The following is a 21,009-nucleotide window of genomic DNA, read 5'->3' on the forward strand; positions in this document are numbered from 1 at the left end:
AGTATTTTTTTTCCTCTCTTAGGAAGACGATGGAAACCTATTGATATATTATTGTCCTATAGGTTCCTTCTAGCACATCATAATGTATGTTTACTACAAGTACTCAATTTTTTTGCCAGGAGATATGTAATGGGAAAGGGAGTATCTTGTTTTCCTTTTTGAAACAAAGTATTTAAGGCATTATGTTGATGTTTTTATGTGAAGGCCAGTGTCACCTTGATCACAGTTGAAGTCCAGTTTGCAGTGAGATTTTCCTGTGCATAGCCATGCAGCTTCACCGGTATCAGTGAAGTAAGTGGGATTTAGAAAGGCAAGCTATAGGCACAGGAGACCGTTTCCCTTTAGAGAGAAATAAACTGCTTTTTTGGGTATTTGACTGAGCAAACCTCATGTGCAGTTTTGTAATAGCACATGAATTGGGGAAATCCATTTGAAGGCGATATTACCATGTGACATACCCACTTGCAGAGCATAGAATGGGAAGAAGGAGAGGTACTGTCTGAGATTCCAGTTCCAGGACTTCTGGGGCTTTATTGTCTAATCTGTTAATTTCAGGGTGTTTTTCTGGATCTTTATTTCTGTCCTCTGACTCATGAACCACTAAGTTAGCATCAGACACTTTCTCCCTGTTCCCACTGGCTTCGTGACTTCCAGTGTTTTATCACAAAAAAAGGAATGAGAAAGATTCTTCCCTAGTCTGGTTTCTCCCATCTCCCATTCACTTTGGAGATGGGAGAAACCATTCCTCATCAGGCTAACTCCAAGTCTGTGCACTTTCTGAGCAAGAGCCATAATCAGGTTGTGGCAGAAAATGTGGGTGGTTGTATCAACTCTGTGATAGAGAGGTGACATTCCACCTTGTGTGGATCAGCTGAGACACGTTATGTGAGTGCAGTTGTAAATTGTTACTTGCAATGCCTTTTCACAGAAAAGTGAGTGTGGGTTACACTGCTCTGTCTGTGGATGGGTTTACTTACAGCACATTTTAGCAGTGCCTCTCAAACTTGGGCCAGATAAACAGCCTACTGACCCACTGCTTAGCTGTCAAAAATTTGAGAGTAGTTCACTCCCTCCTTGACACTGGAGAGACAGGCAGTATCACCTAGTTATTAATCTTTTATTTTAGTTCTTAATCTTTTATTTGCACAGTGGGTTGCCTAGAAGAAACCCAGAAGAAAATTTCTGTGACAATTACAACTAATTTACTAATTTTTATGTAAATTACAACTAACTTACAGCTAGCTCCAGTGTTATTTTAGTACCACTCTCATAGCATAGAGCAAGAATGACTTGGGAATAAGTTACTTTACATACATTGGTTACAAATATTTGTAGCTTCTGAGGTAACGTTAAAATAGATGAGTTCTTACTTGTATAGCTTTATTAGAAAGAAAGAAGAAAAAAAGAGTTCTTGCTCCTTATTTTTCTATCTTTTCTATTTTTACTTTTATACTTATAATTTAAATGCTGCTTTTCTTCCATCCTTTCAGCGTGTTGTGATGCTGCAGTTATACATTTACATACATAACCTTAAGTGCATGCTCTGCTCCAGACTTCGAAAGGTTTATCAAAAATGGTAGCAAAATGTATGGATTTTTTTTGCAGCAACTTGATGTTGAACCAAATCAATGCACAACTGTCAATATGTCCTTCTTATGAAGTAGGCATAGAAAAACACAATAGTGTGTAGAAAGACTGTGTTTGGTAGATTATAGGCATTTTCATCCAATTGTTACTTTTTATCAGCCTATTTGCATTCCAGTCTTTTTCCTGGAGTGTGACAGAATGCTTTAACAGAATATTGCTTGTCTGAAAAAGATGTGAAATTTCATTTCTGAACTGAATTTTAATTGAAACATTTAAGATTATTGCACCGTATTTTGGGGAATGTGGTTTGGATTTCTTTGGGATTTCTGCAATTATGTTTACAGGTTACATGTACCAGTGATGAAAGTTCAAGTATAAGTATAAGCTCTTGCTCAGCTTTAAGGCGCTATTCCATCAATAATGATGAAATAAGTTTTTTGCTAATGAAGTAATGAATTTTCAGAAGTCTGCTTTCTTACCTGCCTTTTTTGAGAGTAAATCCATTGTCTTAAATCCCCTTTTTGTGCAAGCAGAGTTTTGCTTCTTTCTGGTTTTGTTTGCAAAATTCTTTTCTTTTCCAGCTTTCTGCTGACCACACAACTTCTTTTCAAATACTTTTTTTTAAAATGTTTTCCTGCATGTCCTAAAATAGGGTATTAGTGCTGAGTTTGCACATTTCAATCCCAGTGAACTCAAGAATGATAAATTGTGTCTTCCATGGGACCAAAAGGCTGTGTGTCTTCAGTGAGAAAGGAATACCCTCCCATCCCTAGTACCTGCATGTGTGTGTCTTTGGGTTCTTGTGATGGGGGGACTGGGAGCAACTTTAGCTCTTTGTTTATAAACATTAGAATCTCATGAAGGTATTGCTGAGCATGACACACTTTTGCCAATTGATACTTAATGCAGACACATTAAGCCACACAAATAATTTGTTAGTTTTAATTACTTCTGTTTCACATGAGCTGAGGCAGAACACACATTCACAAGACCACAAGCTCAAGCAGCTTAGTGGCATAGTGGACGGTATCTTAAGAACCAGATAAGTATTTGGTGACTCAGACTCGCACTTGTCACTAAAGGGTCAGAAGTAAAATCCCAAATAATTGTACAAATACTTAGTTGCTTTCAAAAATAGCTTATTGTTAGTTAAGTGATTTGGCTGGAGGACTTATTTTCTAAGAGTTGCTATTATTTTCAGAGGAAAAGTATAAGCGTTTCAAGTGTGGGGTTTTTTGTGTTTTAACAGGTCATGTGGACAGAATTGCCTTGTCAGAATTTTCATCTTCTCCTTTGTTGTGCTATCCTAGAATCTGAAAAACAGCAAATAATGGACAAGCACTATGGCTTTAATGAAATATTAAAGGTATCACATTCTTATGCATTATTGTGCTGGTTTTGGCTGCAGTACAGTTAATTGTCTTCCTAGTGGTTACTATGGGGCTGTCTTTTGGGTATTAAATTAAATATTAGTTAACTTTTTGGAGTTAATGGTATATGATTGGGGTTTGTGCTGGGGGAGGAAAAGGTGCATGCTATCTTCTGAAGGATTAAATGTCAGCTGAATGTGTATCCTGCAGGCTTTTGAAATGGCTTATTGGATGTCTGTGTTTAGTGATAAGATCCTTAATAGATCGAAAAGGGTTCTCCCCTCAGATTACGACTTAGTATATTTAATAATAACTTTTGCTTTTTCTTCTATGATCTAGTTTATCATCTCTGAAAATGTGAGCTGGTGGGGGAAGTACATAGGACTAGATAGTTTGTCACATTTAGAGGTGCCATGGATTCCTCTTGCAGACCTTGGATGCTGGTGAAAGACAGCTCTTGCATGCTGTATCTTTGAGTAGCCATTTCTCAAAGCTAATAGACTGTGTCTAGCATTTCATAGCTTAAGGGGCGGGCTTATAAGGTGATCCTTATTAGCAGTGCAGTACAGTATTAATGTATTTTGGGTAAAGCATAGTTACTTATCTCACTATGGCTTTTGAATCTACTTTTAGCATATCAATGAACTGTCTATGAAAATTGATGTGGAGTATATACTCTGCAAAGCAGAAGCAATTTCTATGCAGATGATGAATTGCAAGGTAAAGATATTTTGACTATATCTACTGTGCATGTTTGTAGACAGTAAAAGTATGTAGTTAGCTGTAAGTGTTCATGTATGATATGAAATAACTAAATACCTGGGTGCAATAAAGCACGTTGCATAGCTGTGCAGCACCTATGTTCTAAAAGTCTGTAAGCAAGAGTGATTGATTTTATAGAGTAATACTGTTCACAGGGGGAAGCTGAATTGTACCTTTTGGCTGTGATTTCTCAACTCTCACTAGATAACCTCACTCCAAGATACTTGATGTTCGGTGTGCTTGAGAAAACCAAATTGAAAGGTGCATTGCACTGAAAGCATGCCAGACTTACTAGGCAAAAACTAGTGGGTCACTCAATAAAATGAATTTCAGTAACACGAAGTGTAATTCTAATAATTGATTAGACTTTTATTTTTGTAATGAAGATTATATTGTTGATCAGGAATTGATTCCTGAGTGTGTTCCCTTTGCTGTTTTTTGAAAAGCAGCAACAGAAAATGGTAACTGTAATGCAAGTAATGCTGAGAGAGATTCTTTCAGTGCAGCTAAATTCAGATGAATGATTGCTCAGATGAATGAGTACTGGAATGCAGGATGGACAGAGGGGGACTTGGTTGTTAACTTTTTGCATTTAATTACAATAGTTTTTAATATTTCCTCTGCTGCCTCCTTTCTAGGAATTGCCTCAAGCAGTTAGTGAGATTCTGGGGATAGAGAACAGCTCAGTAACACCGGATTCAGATACTGGAGAGGATGAAAGTGCAGCTGAGTTGAGCTGTCCGACGTCATTGTATCAGAGTATCTCAACACCTGTGACTGCTGCCAATGGGACACGGGACGGCGCCCAACAGATGGCTGAGGCGCAGAGCCTGGCACCTGCGTAATTACAGTTGGTCACATTGGAGAAAGACTTTTACTGAGCACGTGTTTTTCAAGCACTTGAGAGATGGATATTTAAATTTGGTGTTGATTAAGCTTTAAGGTTGTAAAGAAAATCTGTACTGTAATGCTCTTGCATTAAAGCTTTACAACATGACTCAACTATTTTTGTAGTTTCTTCTACCAAAATAGCCTTTTGTTTTCAATAACATTCCTTAATATTTTTGTAGCCAAGTGCATTTTCTTTTTGCTGGTAAACTGGAAATGGATGGTGATTAAGAATGAATTTGAAAATTCTGCATTTGCTGAGCTTTCACACATATTGATCTAAGACAGTGTGAGCTCTTTGATTTGAGCAGATTCACAATATGCCAGCTGAAGCTGCTGTACAAAATTTTCAAGCTGAAGTGATGCTGATGTGCTAAAGGAGGATTCTTTTGTAAATGGATTTTCCCTATCTCAAATGTTTACAAAAATACTGCTAAGTATTTGTTGCTGGTTGAATGTAGATTTGAAATGGACATTCATACTTGCACAGTTTAATGTCCAAATACTGAATTTTGTGTAACTGGGAGTGGATGAACAGTATATTTTTACATTAACATATCTTCACTTTATATATACATATATATATTTACACATATACACACACTATATACACAAATGTTTGTGAATACTAAAAAGGATAGTTGTATTTTCAATATCTTAATACATTTGACTGTTCATTCATATGAATCAGTTTGACCAAATTAATGCACAGCTCCGACCTGGGCTCTTTTTCAAAACTTTTCTAACTGAAGGTAACTTTCATCTGAATACATTCAGTCCTACACTTGATGTAATTTTGCAATTGATATCTTGCAAACTTTACTAATGTTCATATTTGCTAATATATTAACTGATCAATTAACTACTTACACTCTTTTTATGGCAACATTATTTGAAGAATTAATAAGCAGGTTATAAAAAAGCCAACCAACAAACCACACATGAAAACAGTAATCACAATTAACATTAATGCATTTTTTTTGTATCTGCAAAAGGCAGTGAGTTTATTCCATGCCATGCTGATGGTCCTTTGACGTTATGTGAAATTTAACATAACTGATTAAGTGTATTCATTATTTGGTAACTATTGTACATATATAAAATAAAAGTCAAAGCTGATTTAGTGTTTTTAATTAAATAATATTTAGAGAAAAAAAATCTAGTTGTCTGGTTGTTAATGTAAGAACATGAGACAAAAGGGAGAGCTAGTGGTTAGTCCATGGATATGACATATTTTGTGGGTAATGGAGGGCTGTGGGAGTGTCTGCTTGTTGGTACAGAGTGGAACACGCTTTTCCTCTCTAGGTGGTTGACATGTGGGATATGGCAGAGCTTTCTTTTCTCCTGGAGCAGTTTACTTTTACAAATGTTATTTTGCCATCTCAAGCAAATACAAGTAATACAAAATGCTTTAATAGATAAATCAAGTTGTTACAATAATTTGGGTGTCGATTTCAACTTCTGTCACCAGTTGTGAGCAAACACTAGACAGCTGAATCAGTACGGATTTTGGTTTTAATATCGTCAATGTGCTATCTTTCATCAGTTAATAAGAACTTGAGTCCTATGTGGTGAAAGTCAAGGATTCACAGCTCAGCATTATCTACAGCCTTTCATTTCCTGCCCAGGAAATTACTGTGAAGCATCATGCCTTTGTTCCATGGTGAGCATTGTACTTCTTGGCAGTTAATTTAATGTGACATAGAATACAGAAAGGCATTAGCACTTAGATATTCTACACTTCGGTTCAAAGATATTAAGTTAGTTTCAGTATTTTTTGGAGCACCTAGTTCACTTTGAAGTGTACTTGCAAAATGTTTTTATCAAAAATTATGTGTAACTAAACTATGGGGGGAGGAGGGAAATGTCTACAACTGCAGTGTGTGAGCTGTCAGTTAACTATGCATGGTTTTTAGTTACTCAAGATGTGCAGTCACAAAAAATGGTATGCGAGATACTAAGATCTTGAAGAACACCTAACTGACTAAACATGAATATTCAAATATTTAGGAAAAGCGTATTTAAGAGGAATTCCGTCATTTCTTAGAATTACAGCTATGGCTGCTGAGCAAATCTACCAGCCCTTAAAGTTTGCCTTTCTTTTTTGGGTATAATTCTTCAACTTTTCCCTTTGTATTAAGCCCTTGGATGTCAAGAATGAGAAGGTTGCTTGTGAACTAACAGTGCGCGGCTGCTGTGGAGGGCTCGGGGTAGATAGGCTTGCTCAGCTTCCCAGCAATAAGATCAAAGGCCCCTTGCAGCATTTGGTATCTGCAGTTCCTTTCCTGCTGACAGGCAGCCTTGCAAAGAATTGCAGGAGGAACCTCATCCTCCACCAAACTATTCCTGATTGTTAGAGATGGATTTAGTCTCGGTGGAGACTACAAAACACTGTGAGAGGCCTTAATCAGCATCATGATGGCTGACATGCCATGAAATGCTGTGCTTTGAAGGTCCAGGATGTTTGAATTTCTTTTGTATGTGAATGATTTAGATTGCTTAGAAATAATAAATATGAACTAACTCTGAACACAGTTTTGGTTACAGCTGTCAGGCCATTAAAGAGGCAATACTTGTTTAATTCCTGCAAACCTGTTTTGTTTCTTAATGCTTGACTTGAAGATAATTGTCTTCTGGGGGTGAGGTTTAAAACTTCATACTTTTCAGTCTTAGCAGTTTTCCAGTTATCTGTTCCAAAAATTACATTTATGTAGTTCTCTTTAAAACAGACTTTTTTCTCATTTTGCCTGCTTGGACAATTTTACTTGTTTTGAAAGTACATTCTTGAGGTTATTCTGTTTAATTCAAATTAAGGTGTTAATGTTCAACAGAGCCCAGTTTTGTTACTAACAAGATTTTTCTTAAAACCTTTAAATTTTTCTAGTGGACAATTTTAAAATGCTGATGGTGCCTCAGTAATTATTCTCTTTAGTTTTTCCTCACACATTACTCGACAAAAGTCCTTGGCCTCAGTCAGCCAAATAGTGAGGAACTGGTTTCCTCATTACTCTCAAATATATTCTTGAGCAGCAGCTTGAAGCTCTATTGATGAAACTTTTCAGAAACCCCTAAGAATTGTTCTTCTAGCTTCCACTTTTTGAGATATTTTAGTTCAAAACACATGAGGCACTTGTTCCTCACTTGTCTAAATAATTTTCTGTTACAAGACTTTCCTAACTTGAAAAAAAAGATTTTTTTGTAAATTAGCAGTCAGAATTTGGATTATGAAGTAGTTTTGGTACCCACTAGCATGATTTGTGCATACTACTGTGATGCAAATGAAGCCTTACCAAGTATGGGGTTGAATTTCTGTAAGTAGAAGCTATATTTTCCTCAAAACATGTGTTCCCTGTTGGACAACATAGATGACCATGCTGAAGAGGTTAGTGACATGTGAAAAGTGCATCTGTGAATTGACTGATGTTACAAATAGTATTGGATAAAAGCAATTAAATGGGCTGAATACAGGATTAACAATTTGTTCAGGAAATGTGTTAACTATTCCTCAGACTCGATTTTAGTCAATATTCTTGCATTGATGCAGCTTAAAACTGAAGTTTGGTCTGTGGGCTGCAGAAGAATGACTCATAAAAGCTTTACCTGTGGTTGGCTAAGTATCTCAAAATATATTTTTCAAATCAGTTGCATGTTTTTTCTGAATATTTAGTCAGTGGCTGGTGCCATCTGTGTGAAAGAGCCATGGCGAGAGAAGTCAGCACTTGTTCTTACATAAAAGTTTCCATGAGCTGCTCTATGGTGGCTGGGTTTAAAGCAGGAAATCCGAACCCTTGGTTCTGTCTGTGCAATTATGTCTAGCTCAGTAGTTGATGTGACAATGAGGTTTGTATATGAGTGTTGATAACGTGATGAGACACAGATACATAACTGAGCACTTAACAGACAGATTTCATATATGTGTGATACTATATTTGATTTGCAGGCGCTTTCAAATGGTTTTGGGTTTTTTATTATGTTACAAGTTGTGCTTCATGTTTAGTGGGACTTCAAAATGTGCTATTCAATTAAGTGATATTGTTGGAGTGCAGACCTTGTATAAACTAAGCTTGAATTTAATTTTTCATTCAAGTGAGGATTTTATTCTTAAACATTTTTTAGAGAATGTGTGCTATTTTTTCATGTTAAATCACAATATCTTTGGCACAAATTGAATTTTTCTGATGAATTGCAAACAATATATTGTAGGATGTCACTTTTTGTCTCATCCAAAATGAATTTCACAGTTGAATCAAATATATATTTCAAACTGTCTATGTAATTCAAATAAATGAAGTCTTCTAGATGGGTTTTGTTTTGAAAGAATTCAATTATAGTATGTATTTTGAGTATACAGGCTCACACATACCCCACCTTAACATTATCACTTAGACTATTTCTACAGATGAATCTTGTTATTAACCAACTCCCTGCAGAGCCCCATTGTGCAGAGCTTAAACTGCTGCCCAGGTTACAGCAGTTCAGCAAAAGGCCATGACTTTCCTCTCGGAGTGTTGTAGTTGACCCTGGCCAGCAGCCAAGCACCCACCCAGCCCCTTGCCTATTCCCCTCTCCCATGGGACAGGGAGAAAATAGAAGGAAGGCAGGAAGGCTCATGGACTGAGGCAATGACAGTTTAACAGGAAAGCCAATGCTGCTCCTGCAGGCAAAGCACAAAGAGAATTTCATGCGCTACTGCCCATCGGCAGGCAGGTGTCCAGGCACCTCCTGGAAAGCAAGACCCCACCACAGGTTCCTTGGAAAGACAAACACCATGATCATGAATGTTCCTGCTTTCCTCCTCCTTTCCTTGAACTTCTATTACAGAGCACAATGGTGTGTGGTATGGAATGTGCCTTTGGTCAGTTTGGGTCAGGTGTCCTGGCTGTGACTGCTCTCAGGCCAGTGCCCACCCCCGGGAAGCAGCCAGAGAACCTCAGTGCTGTGTAGTGTTCAGCAGCAGCTGAAACCCTGGTGTGTTACTAACGCTGACCTAGGCACAAGCCCAAACACATCACCATCTGGGCTACTGTGAGGAAAGTAAACTGCACCCCAGCCTGACCTCTTTGGCTGTGATGGCAGCCAAACCATTCTTGATGGTGTCTGAGATCATGTTAGGGAAAAAATCTTACTGTATTGAATAGAACACTTTTTAAGCACCCATCTGAAGCTGGTACAAAAAAATTTGCTTGTGTTGCATACAAGCAAATGGTATCCAGATGTTCTGTTTTCTTTGCCATAACTCAACGGGATGCAACACCAGAAATTTTTCCAACACACACTCAGTGTATGAATTGATCAAGATGACATTTAGATTCCATCAGTGCATGCTACCTTCAGGCATTGGTCTTGGAAAGCTTCCATACACTCCTGTGGTTTTACTGTTAAAAGTCAGTGATGCAGGAGAACAAGAAAGTCTTTAAAATAAGTCTTTACAAACTTCTAGGTTCAGGGAGATGATAATTCCTCAAGCAACAAACGGTACAACTACTGCGATGAGAAGTGGCAATCCTGGTTCTTTGTACTCTGCCCTGGGCTGCTACACCCTTTATGCTGTTACAATTAATTTGTGCAGTATATGGTGAACAACATAAAGGAGCTGATAAATTTCAGACTTAAGTTATCTTAGCCAGATCAATAATACCACAGGTTTTTTCATCATGCAGTGAATACCTGTATATATACATACAACAAGTTTGTTAAAATTCCAGGTTTGCAATATTGGGAGTCACTTTTAAAAGCTTGTTCATAATCGATTAGCTACAGTATCTCCTGTTGGAAGGCACGTCTATCTTGTGCTAGGTGCCTGTCTAATCTGTTTGCAGGATACCTTTGTAGATCCTGCAATCCATTATGCAAGCAATTTTCAGGTGCTTGTGGACTTCCAGGGCAGATGGAGTGATTGCATGCAGCTGGAGATTTTCTCTAACTTCTGACTGCCCTCACATGAGGTCTGCCTTCCCTGATGCTTGTGCAGCTGAGCTGGTTATCTGTAAGCAGCCCTCTCTGCCCCAGCATCTGTTTAAATTTTGTAACTATTGCAGCATCTTTGAGGTAAGTATGGTCTGGGAATTTACAGCTGGGCTCTAGGGGCTCATGTAAGGCTTTTATTAAACAGTATAGGAGTGAGGGTAGATACTTGAGGCTCTCCTGTTCTCTGCATCCCTCCGTTTAACAGCGAGCCCACCCCTTTGTACAATGCATTACTTTCATCTGTACCTGTTTTCCTTATCTCTCTTGTGAGAATGTTATGAGAGACTATGCCAAATGCTTCAGTACCATCAAGATGAATGACGTGTATTGTTTTGCCTTGGTCCACAGGACTGTCATAAGAGGAAATGAAATTTGCTTGACTCAATTTGTTCTCAGCAAATCTGTCTTGACTGTTTAATCATCTGTTATCTTCTGGATCTTTACAAATAATTTCAGTACTTCTGTTTTCTCAAAAAAATGAAATTAGACTGGTCCATAATTCTTCAGCCCTTCTGCCTCCTCATTATCTTCTTGGAGACTGGCATAATTTTGGCCTGTTTCCAGTCTTTTGTTACTTGTTCTTCCCCTGAGTTCTTAAAATATTTATTGATGGCAGAGGTTTAATGAGCCTGTTTTGTAAGTGTGGTTTCTGTGCTCTCATTTGCTATGAGCAGACTTATCACAAGTATTCTCCAACATTGTTTCATCTTGTTAAAAACAAAGAGCTTATCTCTCTGCCCTTGCTATTTGTTATGATAGACATTTGGTCACAGTTGATTCTTTAACAAAGAATGATATTAAAAAGTGTATTAAATACCTAGCTAATTTTAAGGGTTTTTTTTGTTTTCTCCTTTCCTTATATTCAGTGGTCTGATAATAAATAGAGCAGCAGCTGGAAAAACTTAACTTTTTAAAAAAGTTGCTTTTGATGTCCTGTACTAATGACTTTGAATTTTGTACCACAGCCTTTATCTATGTGTTATTCTGCCTGTATTTAGTAGCTCGGTCCTAGTTTTCATCTCTTCTAAGTTCCTCATTTGAACTGAACGTAATGACAAACTAATGACTTATGTTACTACTAGTAAAACTGTAGTAGAAGACCACACTTCCACTATAATGTAACAGTTTCTTGAAGAAACTATGTTTTCCCTGGAGTAAGGAAAGAACTGTCTTTCTGCTCTAGGTTCCCACTCCTTGGTGCTTGTAATAATGGAATTTATTGAAATCCTTTTTTCCCCCTGTGAAATCGTCAGTTCCTAGTTCCTTCTCAGAGCCTTTATTTGGCTGAAGATTGTGAATTCACTTCATGTTCATCATATCATCCATATTCCCAGACCTTCCTAGCCAGTCCATAATTTGGTAGATATTCTTGCCCAATGGTTGTCACTTGGTTAAAATCCCCTTAGTGCTACAGTATCTTGGGATGGTTTTGCTGGCTGCTTGAAAATCCATGCTTCCCATATCTTCATGACTTAAAACCTGAAACTAAATGTACATTGCCATCATAGATTTTTTCAGCAGACCTACATGTCTCAGAGAAATGGGCTTTGCAGTTGGCATGTGCATCTCTGATAAACATGAACAGATTGTACATCCTTCTTCCCATGTTGTTCCCTTTGGTTAGTCCACTTGTCAATTTTTGTTGGTAAAAATCATTGTTTTACCAACAAAAATGTGGTTTGAAAAGGCATTGCGACTTCTGTTTTCTGCTTGTATCAACATCTCTTACATTAATAATAAGCACATCTATACTCTGCATTGCCTTTTTGACCCTTACATTGAATAATAGTGCTATTTACATTTTAGATCCTTGCAGCAGCCATCGTTCTTCATGCTTTTTGGATACTTTTTCACAGCTTCAGTTCTTTCTCTGTTCTTCCACATGACTTGAGAGTTCTCCTTCCTGCTGTAGCATGCCTCCAGACAAAGACTTAGTGGTGATCTGGGAGAGCCAGGGGTAAATTCAGATAGTTTCTTGATCAATACTAGCTGCTCTGCACTGTGAAACTTATCCTCTGGTTAAATCAAACTACAGTAAATGTTACAAATAGTTCTAAGGAAAACTATGCTGAAACTGGCAATTGGTATCTCTAGTGTGGGGGAAATTACTCAAACATTGAAAATATCTCACAGATTTGCTTTAAATTTTCACTTGAGAATTCTGCATTTTTTGAAGCTTAAAATGGGCATAGCTAAGGATTTCAGGCAACCGTGACTCTGCTCTCTCATGAAAGGAAAAAAAAGTTTGTGTAAAGAGGACCTTGCAGATTCTGATTTCTGATTATAGGCAATAAGGTACATTTTAGCGACAAAAGTAAGCTTATCCATTTCTTACTACCAACATTAACTCCATTTCCCAAGGCGAAATAACATTGCTGTGTGGCACCCTGACACATGCTCTAGAACAGGTATTTTTGAACGGGTGCTTCAATGAACTTCTAATTTTTTGGTCACTGATTTTAAGACTTCACTTGCTCTAAATATACAGCACTGTGAACTATAGAAAAATTAGTTGAACTCTAAACAAAGTTTGTAGTTTAGCAATATTCCCAGAGCCATACACCATCTCTGCTGTACACCAGCTAGAACAAAGAAGAAATAAACATTTTCAGTCCATAAATGTCCTTTAATCTGGCACTGATATGGCAAAGTCCACCTACAAAATACAAGTTGCAAAAGAAGAACTTCTTTCTCAGAAGAAGCAATCTCTCTGTGGGACACATGGGCAGACAGCATGGTTAAAATAGTTGAAGCACTTGAGTCCTCCTACCTGTTATTAACACCAGCTGGCACAATGTACCTTGGTTTGTTTTGCATTTATGAGTCATGCTGAAAAGAGAGACAAAATGAGAGACAAAACCTTTGCTGTGCTCTGGTTACTGCACAGAGGTGCACCAATAACAAGGCTATGGAGCAGTAGGGTCCACAGCAATATTTGAGTGATGTCCCAGCTGCAGAGCCAGCATCTAATGGTAGATAAAATCATGCTCTGTCATGCCTGCAAGTGAACAGGCAACTCAGGGGTGCTCAGTTTTGTCATTGGAGCATTCAGAAAGTGCTAAGCAACCTCACTCATAAATAGCTCAACTGCAGGAATGGTGTCTACATATCTCATGCACAGCAGGTAGGAATATCAAAGTCCGAAGACACCAGCTTGTTTTCCTATCATCAAAAGTAATGAAAATACAGGACAGAGAACATCTCTTGATAACTTTGGATATGAAACTGAGCTAATAATATGCATAGACATGCTTTTCTCTGACTGGGAAAATGAAATAAAACTTTGTGGGCTAGTGTAACAAAAATGATTGATTTGCATTAAAGCAGCAGGTAGAGAAACCAAACATTATTATAAACTTACTGCCAACATGAAGAAAGGATGCTTATTACGTGTTACACCTGGGAAACTCTGGACAAGTGAGTCTAAAAGGGTTTACCTCAGGCCTCTGATGAGTTCTGAGGCAGCTGTGAACCTGTCCTGGTCCTGAACATGGAGCATGACCACCCATTTTAAGAAGGGAAGTATCTCACTGTCAGCAGCCAGTTTAGACTGGAAACTTTTGCTGTTTTTTCTTCATTGTGATAAAATATGATTCCATGATACTCTGTGGGAGAAAAAACCTCAGATCTTTCGTTGTGCTTTTGTGTTGGTCTTGCAGAAGAGCAAGACTAATTCGCTGGTGATGCTGACATGTTAATTATAGTTATAAGGTGTGTGGAGTCTTTCGAGGGTGAAGGCTTTGAGTCTATGAAGAGAGGCAGTCTGCAGCTGAGTTAGATGTGACATGAGCTTAGTATTATCAAGGATACTTTCCTGTGCTTGCCTTGCGCAGCTCCCTGCTCAATGTGCCACCTTCAGTCAATCTGATTTCAACTTTTTCTTCTCAATCTGTGTACATCCAGTTAAGGCCATGTGAAGCCAGATGTTGCATTCAGCTAGTTTGCCCCTCTTTCGGGAGGTTCAGGGCAAGTCACCGATGGTGCTTTTCAAGGGGAAGTCAGTTTCCCCTGCCTGGTGTGGTGGAACAGAGAAAACTCTGTATGCATTTGAGGGAAACTGACATGCTGTTCACAGCTACATGCTCTAAGGTAACCTGTGTATCCAAAGGGATGTCGTGGAGAAGATTTGGAAGGTAAAAGAGGCTGTGAGCCCTGTCGTGCCGTGCCCTGCCCGCCGTGCCGCGGTGAGGGCAGAGGGCGGGCCGGCCGTGCCGCTCGGGCCCTTCGGAGCAGCTGTGAGGGGAGGGCGATGGCGCCGCCCGGAGCAGCCCCAGGGGCGGGCGGGGGCAGGCGCTCCGCAGCGGGACCTGCGCGGCTGCTGCCCGCACAGCTTCCCGGAGCTGCTGCCGGCGGAGTTTTCCGTAGATCCTGCCGGCACGGCTTCCCGAAGCTGCAGCCGGTGCGAGGCGGCGGGATCGCTCTCCGTGCTGCGCTGTCCCGTCCCGCCCCGGCGGCTGAGGTGAGCGGGGACCGTGGGCGTCCGCCTGCCGGCGGCTCTCGTCACCCGGAGACGAGTGTCCCGTAATCGTGCTTCCATCAGCCTCGGCGGGGGCGTATAAAAGGAGCGGTGGCGGGCGAGGCGGGCAGAGCGCGGCGCTGCCCCCCGCCCGCCGCCGGCCCCATGCAGCCCGCCATGATGATGTTCTCCAGCAAGTACTGGGCGCGCAGGGGCTTCTCGCTGGACTCGGCCCTGCCGGAGGAGCGCCCCGCCGCCGGCAGCCTCTCCGTAAGTGCTGGGCTGGGGCGGGCAGGGGGAGCAGGGGCCGCCGGAGCCGCTGCCGGGCAGCCGGGCGTCCTCCTTGTCCTCGCTTCGCGCTCAAGGCAGCAGTTTCTCAGCAGGTGTAGGGGCCGGTGAAACTAACTTTGCTGTCCAACCGGTCCTCGTTCAAAACGCTGCCTTAAAAGTGTCATAAATAGCAGAAAAAAGTTTCATTAGTAGTACAAGCCTTATTGCAGAAATGAACCGTATTGCTGTTGGAATAATAGAAAAGCATCGGGGTGCAATTCACATGGTTTTAAATGCTTTTGGAAGTCTTTGGTTGGTCCAGCGGGCTATATACATCAGCAGAGCCTGCGTTTTTAGGGCGCTCGTGAGCCTCACAGCACGATCTAGAAAGCATTTTTGGCTAGACCCAATTGCCGCGCACTCGCACGGCATCGGTGCCGATGGACATGCTGCTGTGTTCCGGCTGCTGCCGCGGGACTGCGGGGCAGGGACACGTGGGAGCACCGTGCAGGAGGCTGCTGGAAAGCCCTGTCAGGAGACAGATAGAAAGGGTTCTCTGTAAGGTGATGGTGTGGGTGCAACAGGTGCTTGGGTTGTTTCAAGCGTGGGATAAACTTCTGTATGCTAACGGGTAAATGTGTGTGTGCCTAAATAAGACAGCCTGCTCTGAGTATGTGAAATAGGATTATGAAGACTGTGCCTCCTATAAAATTTTGCGACAGACGAAGATTTTTATCACTTGGATAGAACCAACAGAATGTATGGGCTTGTACCAGTTATGAATTGGCCTATTGTCTTTATAGTAAAATGTGGAATATCCCTGTGTGTACATGCTCTGCTTCTAGTGAAAGCATTGAATTAAATTGAATAATCTTGTTTTACTGTCTTTATATCTGAGTTATTTTCTTCACTGAGTTCTGCTATAAAAGACTTCCTTTCCTGAGGACTCGCACTTGCTCCAGATAGTTGATTTTCCTTAGGAAAGTTGTTCTGTTAGCTGTTGTTTAATTACAAAGTGTACTAATGAGCATGGCTAATAAAATTCAAGTTCAGCCTCTTCTACTGGTAGGTATTCATTCTAGTTTTCAAATGCTTGAGAGGGTCTTTCAGTCATCACTTTGGGTAATGCTCTCTTGAGAGTATTAGGGAACCTGTGACAGTCTTGGAAGGCACCAAGTGCCCTTGTTTTCCAGAGGAGCTGACAGTATTGAGATTCTCAGAAGCACAGTTGACTTCATAGAAAGCAGCACACAATGAAAAACCACAGATGCTGTAAAAACAGCACATTTGTTGCTTCATGTGGAGGTTGTGTGCTTGATGTATGTGAAAAGGATTTAGCCAAATCCCAGATATTACTGAAGTTAAAACAGGAGTGACCTGCCCCATAACTATCAATATTCAGCAGCAATATTCAGGTTACAACAACCAATCTGAAGTCTTTACCAGTAATTTAGACTGTCTCCATATTTACTTCTAATGATAGCGTTGCCCTAATAATGCCATCATTTTTGTATCCCATTTATATACTTTTCCTTAGGTTTTTTTTTTTTTTGTAATGACTGGCATCTTACACAATCATCTCTAGCAGCTGCCTTTAACCTGTGATTCCAATTTCAAGTAAACACACTACCTTTTGAATTAAGCCAGGATCTTCTGTTCAGCTATTTTCAAACAAAAATTTCTCTTGTGGGAAATGCCTGTTTTGTTTGAAATGATCATGTTTTTTATCCGTTTGTAGCTAAACAGATCGAGTTCTGGAAAAAATGAGGAAAAGAAAGGGTATAAGGGGAATGGGAAAAGTGAATCTGCTTCTGAAGGTGGAAAGACAGCTGTGGTGTTTTCCTTGAAGAATGAAGTTGGTGGATTGGTGAAAGCTCTCCGACTCTTCCAGGTAACACTTACAAATCATTTATGCTGGCTGGTCTGAGGACAGCTACTGAGGCCAGGCTCTTTGTTGATATAAATCTAATGGACCATGGCAGAAGGAACAGAGTGCAGCTACACTCGCTCTGCAGAACTGAATAAAAGTAACTGAAAATTTTATGGCCCATTGAACAAAGCATTTTGGGCTCGTGAAGCGTTTTCTGGAATAAAGTTTGACAGTGATGCTGATGTTCACATCATTCCCTTTAGGTTTCCAACATGATTTTTAACACTGTAAATTAAATTTGAAGTTGTCTGTGCAGGCCACAATGAAAGGAAGCACTTTCAGAGAGCAGTTTGGAATCTAAGTTACATACAGTCAGGTGGTGCTGGTGGCAGCCTTGCTTGGTCATGAAGGTAGAGACACCTTTAAGCATTTGCAGGGTTAGGGTTTTATGTGTCTAACTGGAATGTAAATTGTGAAGTCTTGGTTCCTACATAGATCCCCATGCAATCAGTGCTTGTCGGTCGGACTTCTGGTCAGAATGCTTGGAGACATGTCTGAGGATAGTCAAAACAATATGATAAAAGTCTTAAGTTGTTCAGACTGTGCAGTGCAGTGAAGAGAAAGTTAGGAGCTTGGCTTGGAGCCTACCTCTCAGGCCAAACCATCAGAGGTAAGTGAGAGATCAGTGGGTGTTACCAGTGCTCACTCACAGCATCTGGCTCTGGGAACAGATTCCCAAGGCTCATGGAGATTAGATACTTAGAGCCCCCAGCCAAGAAGAAGGGGTGAGTTAGACCCACAGGAGGGAGTCTGCCAGAAAGCAGGGTCTTTGATAAAAAGAGCAGAAACCTAAGTGAAATAATAGAAATTGCAGGAGTTCTGTTTTCAGCTTTTCTCCAAGGGTTAAGTGTCTAACTGCAGCTCTGTCTGAAATGCTTATATGGGTTCATACCTGAAATTTTGGATTTGCACATCTACTACCCCTTCTTGGGAATTGGCATAGAATTCACTCTGGTCTCTTAAATGCTTCTGAAAGGTGTGGCAGAGGTATCACCCCCATTCATGTAGTCACTTAATGATTTGAGTACTATGAGGGAGAATGCAGGGTTTTGTTCTCTGCTTAGCCTAGGGAAGATAAAAGTGAATTTGTTATGTGATTGGGTTGCTACACCGTGTACACAGGATATGGAGCATGCCAGTAAAAGAGCTATGTATGTATATCCAGAGATGTAAAACCAGAGACTGCTGGTTGGCTGTACCAGAGGAAACTTTCACCTAAAATGGACATTTATATACAATACAGCAGGCAAATGGTGGTACAAACACAAATTTCTTCCCATTTGGAAGTTAACAAATGTTTTATTAGCTTCACTGAGTAGGTGAAAGAATAGTTGTGAAAAATAACAGTTTCTATCTAGCAAGAAAAAGGAAAAATTGGAGTCTGTAGAAAGTCAGTCAAATACTTTCAATAAAGAGGCCTTTTAATAACTGGAAAAACTTTCCTGAGGTATATGCCATCAACGTTGCTCTTCTAGCATTGCATTTCTGGGTATGTCTGTATTTCATCTGCTATTTCATCTTTCCACAGGAAAAACATGTGAGTATGGTTCATATTGAATCACGAAAATCAAAGAGAAGGAATTCAGAGGTGGAAATTTTTGTGGACTGTGACTGCAGTAAGAAAGAATTTAATGAACTAATCCAGTTGCTCAAGTTTCAGACTAATATAGTATCTCTCAATCCACCAGAAAATATCTGGACTGATGAAGAAGGCAAGGCTGTTTTTGTATCATTTGGTTTAGACACTGATAGATGTTTTGCACAGGTATCTCCATGATCTTACCCTCCAATCCATTCAATTTGCATTCTGTCTCCTACAGATCTTGACTGTGTCCCTTGGTTCCCCAGGAAGATCTCTGAGTTAGACAAATGCTCTCAGAGAGTTTTGATGTATGGATCTGAGCTGGATGCTGATCACCCTGTAAGTGTAACACAAAATTGTCCTGTAGATAATTTGTTCAGGTTATTTGCCTGTCAAATAAAAAGCCTGTTGGCTGCTGATTGTTTTCAGAAGATGAGGACTGGTTTCTCTTCAGTGGTTTCCATGAATTAGTTTTCCTTTTCTGTTGAAGGATACACAAAATGGAGGTCCTCCAGAAAACCTATTCATTGTTTAACAAGTATATCCCCTTTTGTACTGCTTGCATTTTTTTAAAAATTGAATTGGTTGATAGAAAGGTTTCGAACTTTAGAGTCTAGATCAATATGACCTTCAGTTCTACCACAAATAGCTCTTAGGTAAGAATTGATACTGTCAGTAGGCATCAGAGAAGAAAGAATTACGAAGGAGGTAATTACAAGATAAAACAGAGAAACATGCTCCCGTTTGTGATGAATGCAGCAGATGGGAAGGTGTCTCTCATTGTTTCCTGGCTTTGGTGGCAGGAGACAACCCTGCATACACAAGCTGTATCTGTACTAGTGCCAAATGCTCAATGCAAAAGACAGAAAAATGGGTTTGTTATTGTTTAATTTCTTTTGACTAATGTCTACAAATGCTTAACCTCTGAGTCTTTAGATGGCAGATGATTGAAATAATTTGCGTTAAAATATTTTCTCTTTTTATAAATCCAAGTTTTTACCTCTGAATGACTTGACTGAAAGATACTGGTGGTAGGTAGTTGTATTAATTCCTAAAATAGGCTGCATTAAACTGGAATTGTCAGAAACTTCTAGCTGAAAGCAAGTAGGCAGTGAATTAAGATATCTGACCATAAGATTGTCTTGTAATAGAATCAGATTAAACTCTAGCTGTAGATGATAGTGTCCTTTGTTTTTTGTTGCACACATTTTGTGCTGTGGTGGGAGCTTGGGCACAGATTCTCACTCCTGTGCACATATATCAAATGGACACCATCACAAGGCCCCATGGCAGCCTGTTACTATCCGGTTAAAATACAGAAAAGCAAAGAAAGCTATGCCTCTGTGAATAGAAAGGATCAAACCCAAAAAGGTTCGAAATGTCTCAAAAAATGTGATTAAGACCAAACGAGGTTAGATGTTGGTGCCAAAAACTGGGTATATTTTATTTAATAGTAAAAGAGGCAAGGAGAAAGAAAGAGAAAAGAAAGAAATAGAAAAAGAAGTGTGTGTGGGGGGGGGCGAGACAGAGAGAGAGTGACAGGGGTTAGATAGAAACATATTACCCTTCCAGAGGTCCCGACGACATCTTGTTGCTCCTCTCTATCAGGTCTTTTGAGTAGTGAGGGTCTCCCATCACCCTTGCACCACGCCACCACGCCAAAAAGTATAGAATCCAGTGGGTTAATACATGTTTTGGGCAGGTGGGAATGCCCACGTGTCTCTGAGGGGGTTAGATTTGACACTGTCCCTTGCAACGCTGGGGATCTGCTGCATCATCTTTGGTGCAGGGTCTGGTGTAGGGCCTGGGGAACCCATTGAAGGGGCCTTTGATGGGCCATGACACCCCCTCGGCTGTCCTTTGTGTGGATGAGGTTTTCCCAGGGTGAAGGAGCCTCTGCAGCTGCACTTCTCTGGGTGTTCACTGCCTCTGACCAGAGGCTTTTCCACTTAACACCGAAAGCCTCTCTCCCCCCACACTTTGGTGTCAGCGTCTATGCTGGCCTGGCAGTTGATATCTCTGGGGTGTGGTCTCCACCCTGAAGGTGCTAAGCTTGATCCCTCTGTGAATGCATTCTTTTCTTTGAGACACTTTGTCTTATCTCCATCAGCAAGCAAGCCAGGGCCTCAGTCAGAAGGCCTGTTCAGGGCATGGTGGTCTTCTCTGCAGCTTTTGTACAGTTTTGCTATAATAGGCA

General features: G+C 40.2%; 2 protein-coding genes across 2 annotated transcripts in view; both read left to right on the forward strand.

Annotated features, from left to right (window-relative positions):
* Window positions 1-4,721, forward strand: part of TBC1D15 (TBC1 domain family member 15) — a 31,866-nt gene extending 27,145 nt beyond the window's left edge. The window contains exons 15-17 of the mRNA XM_085045056.1: window positions 2,837-2,953; window positions 3,591-3,677; window positions 4,358-4,721. Coding sequence (XP_084901182.1) covers window positions 2,837-2,953; window positions 3,591-3,677; window positions 4,358-4,564 — 411 coding nt within the window. The 3' untranslated portion in view covers window positions 4,565-4,721. The remainder of the gene's footprint in view (window positions 1-2,836; window positions 2,954-3,590; window positions 3,678-4,357) is intronic.
* A 10,421-nt stretch (window positions 4,722-15,142) lies between these two features.
* Window positions 15,143-21,009, forward strand: part of TPH2 (tryptophan hydroxylase 2) — a 49,863-nt gene continuing 43,996 nt past the window's right edge. The window contains exons 1-4 of the mRNA XM_085045066.1: window positions 15,143-15,300; window positions 17,039-17,191; window positions 18,759-18,942; window positions 19,051-19,151. Coding sequence (XP_084901192.1) covers window positions 15,196-15,300; window positions 17,039-17,191; window positions 18,759-18,942; window positions 19,051-19,151 — 543 coding nt within the window. The 5' untranslated portion in view covers window positions 15,143-15,195. The remainder of the gene's footprint in view (window positions 15,301-17,038; window positions 17,192-18,758; window positions 18,943-19,050; window positions 19,152-21,009) is intronic.

Source organism: Lichenostomus cassidix, chromosome 1Aa (assembly GCF_008360975.1).
Source record: "Lichenostomus cassidix isolate B80296 chromosome 1Aa, HeHo_3.0, whole genome shotgun sequence".
NCBI classification, from domain to species: domain Eukaryota; kingdom Metazoa; phylum Chordata; class Aves; order Passeriformes; family Meliphagidae; genus Lichenostomus; species Lichenostomus cassidix.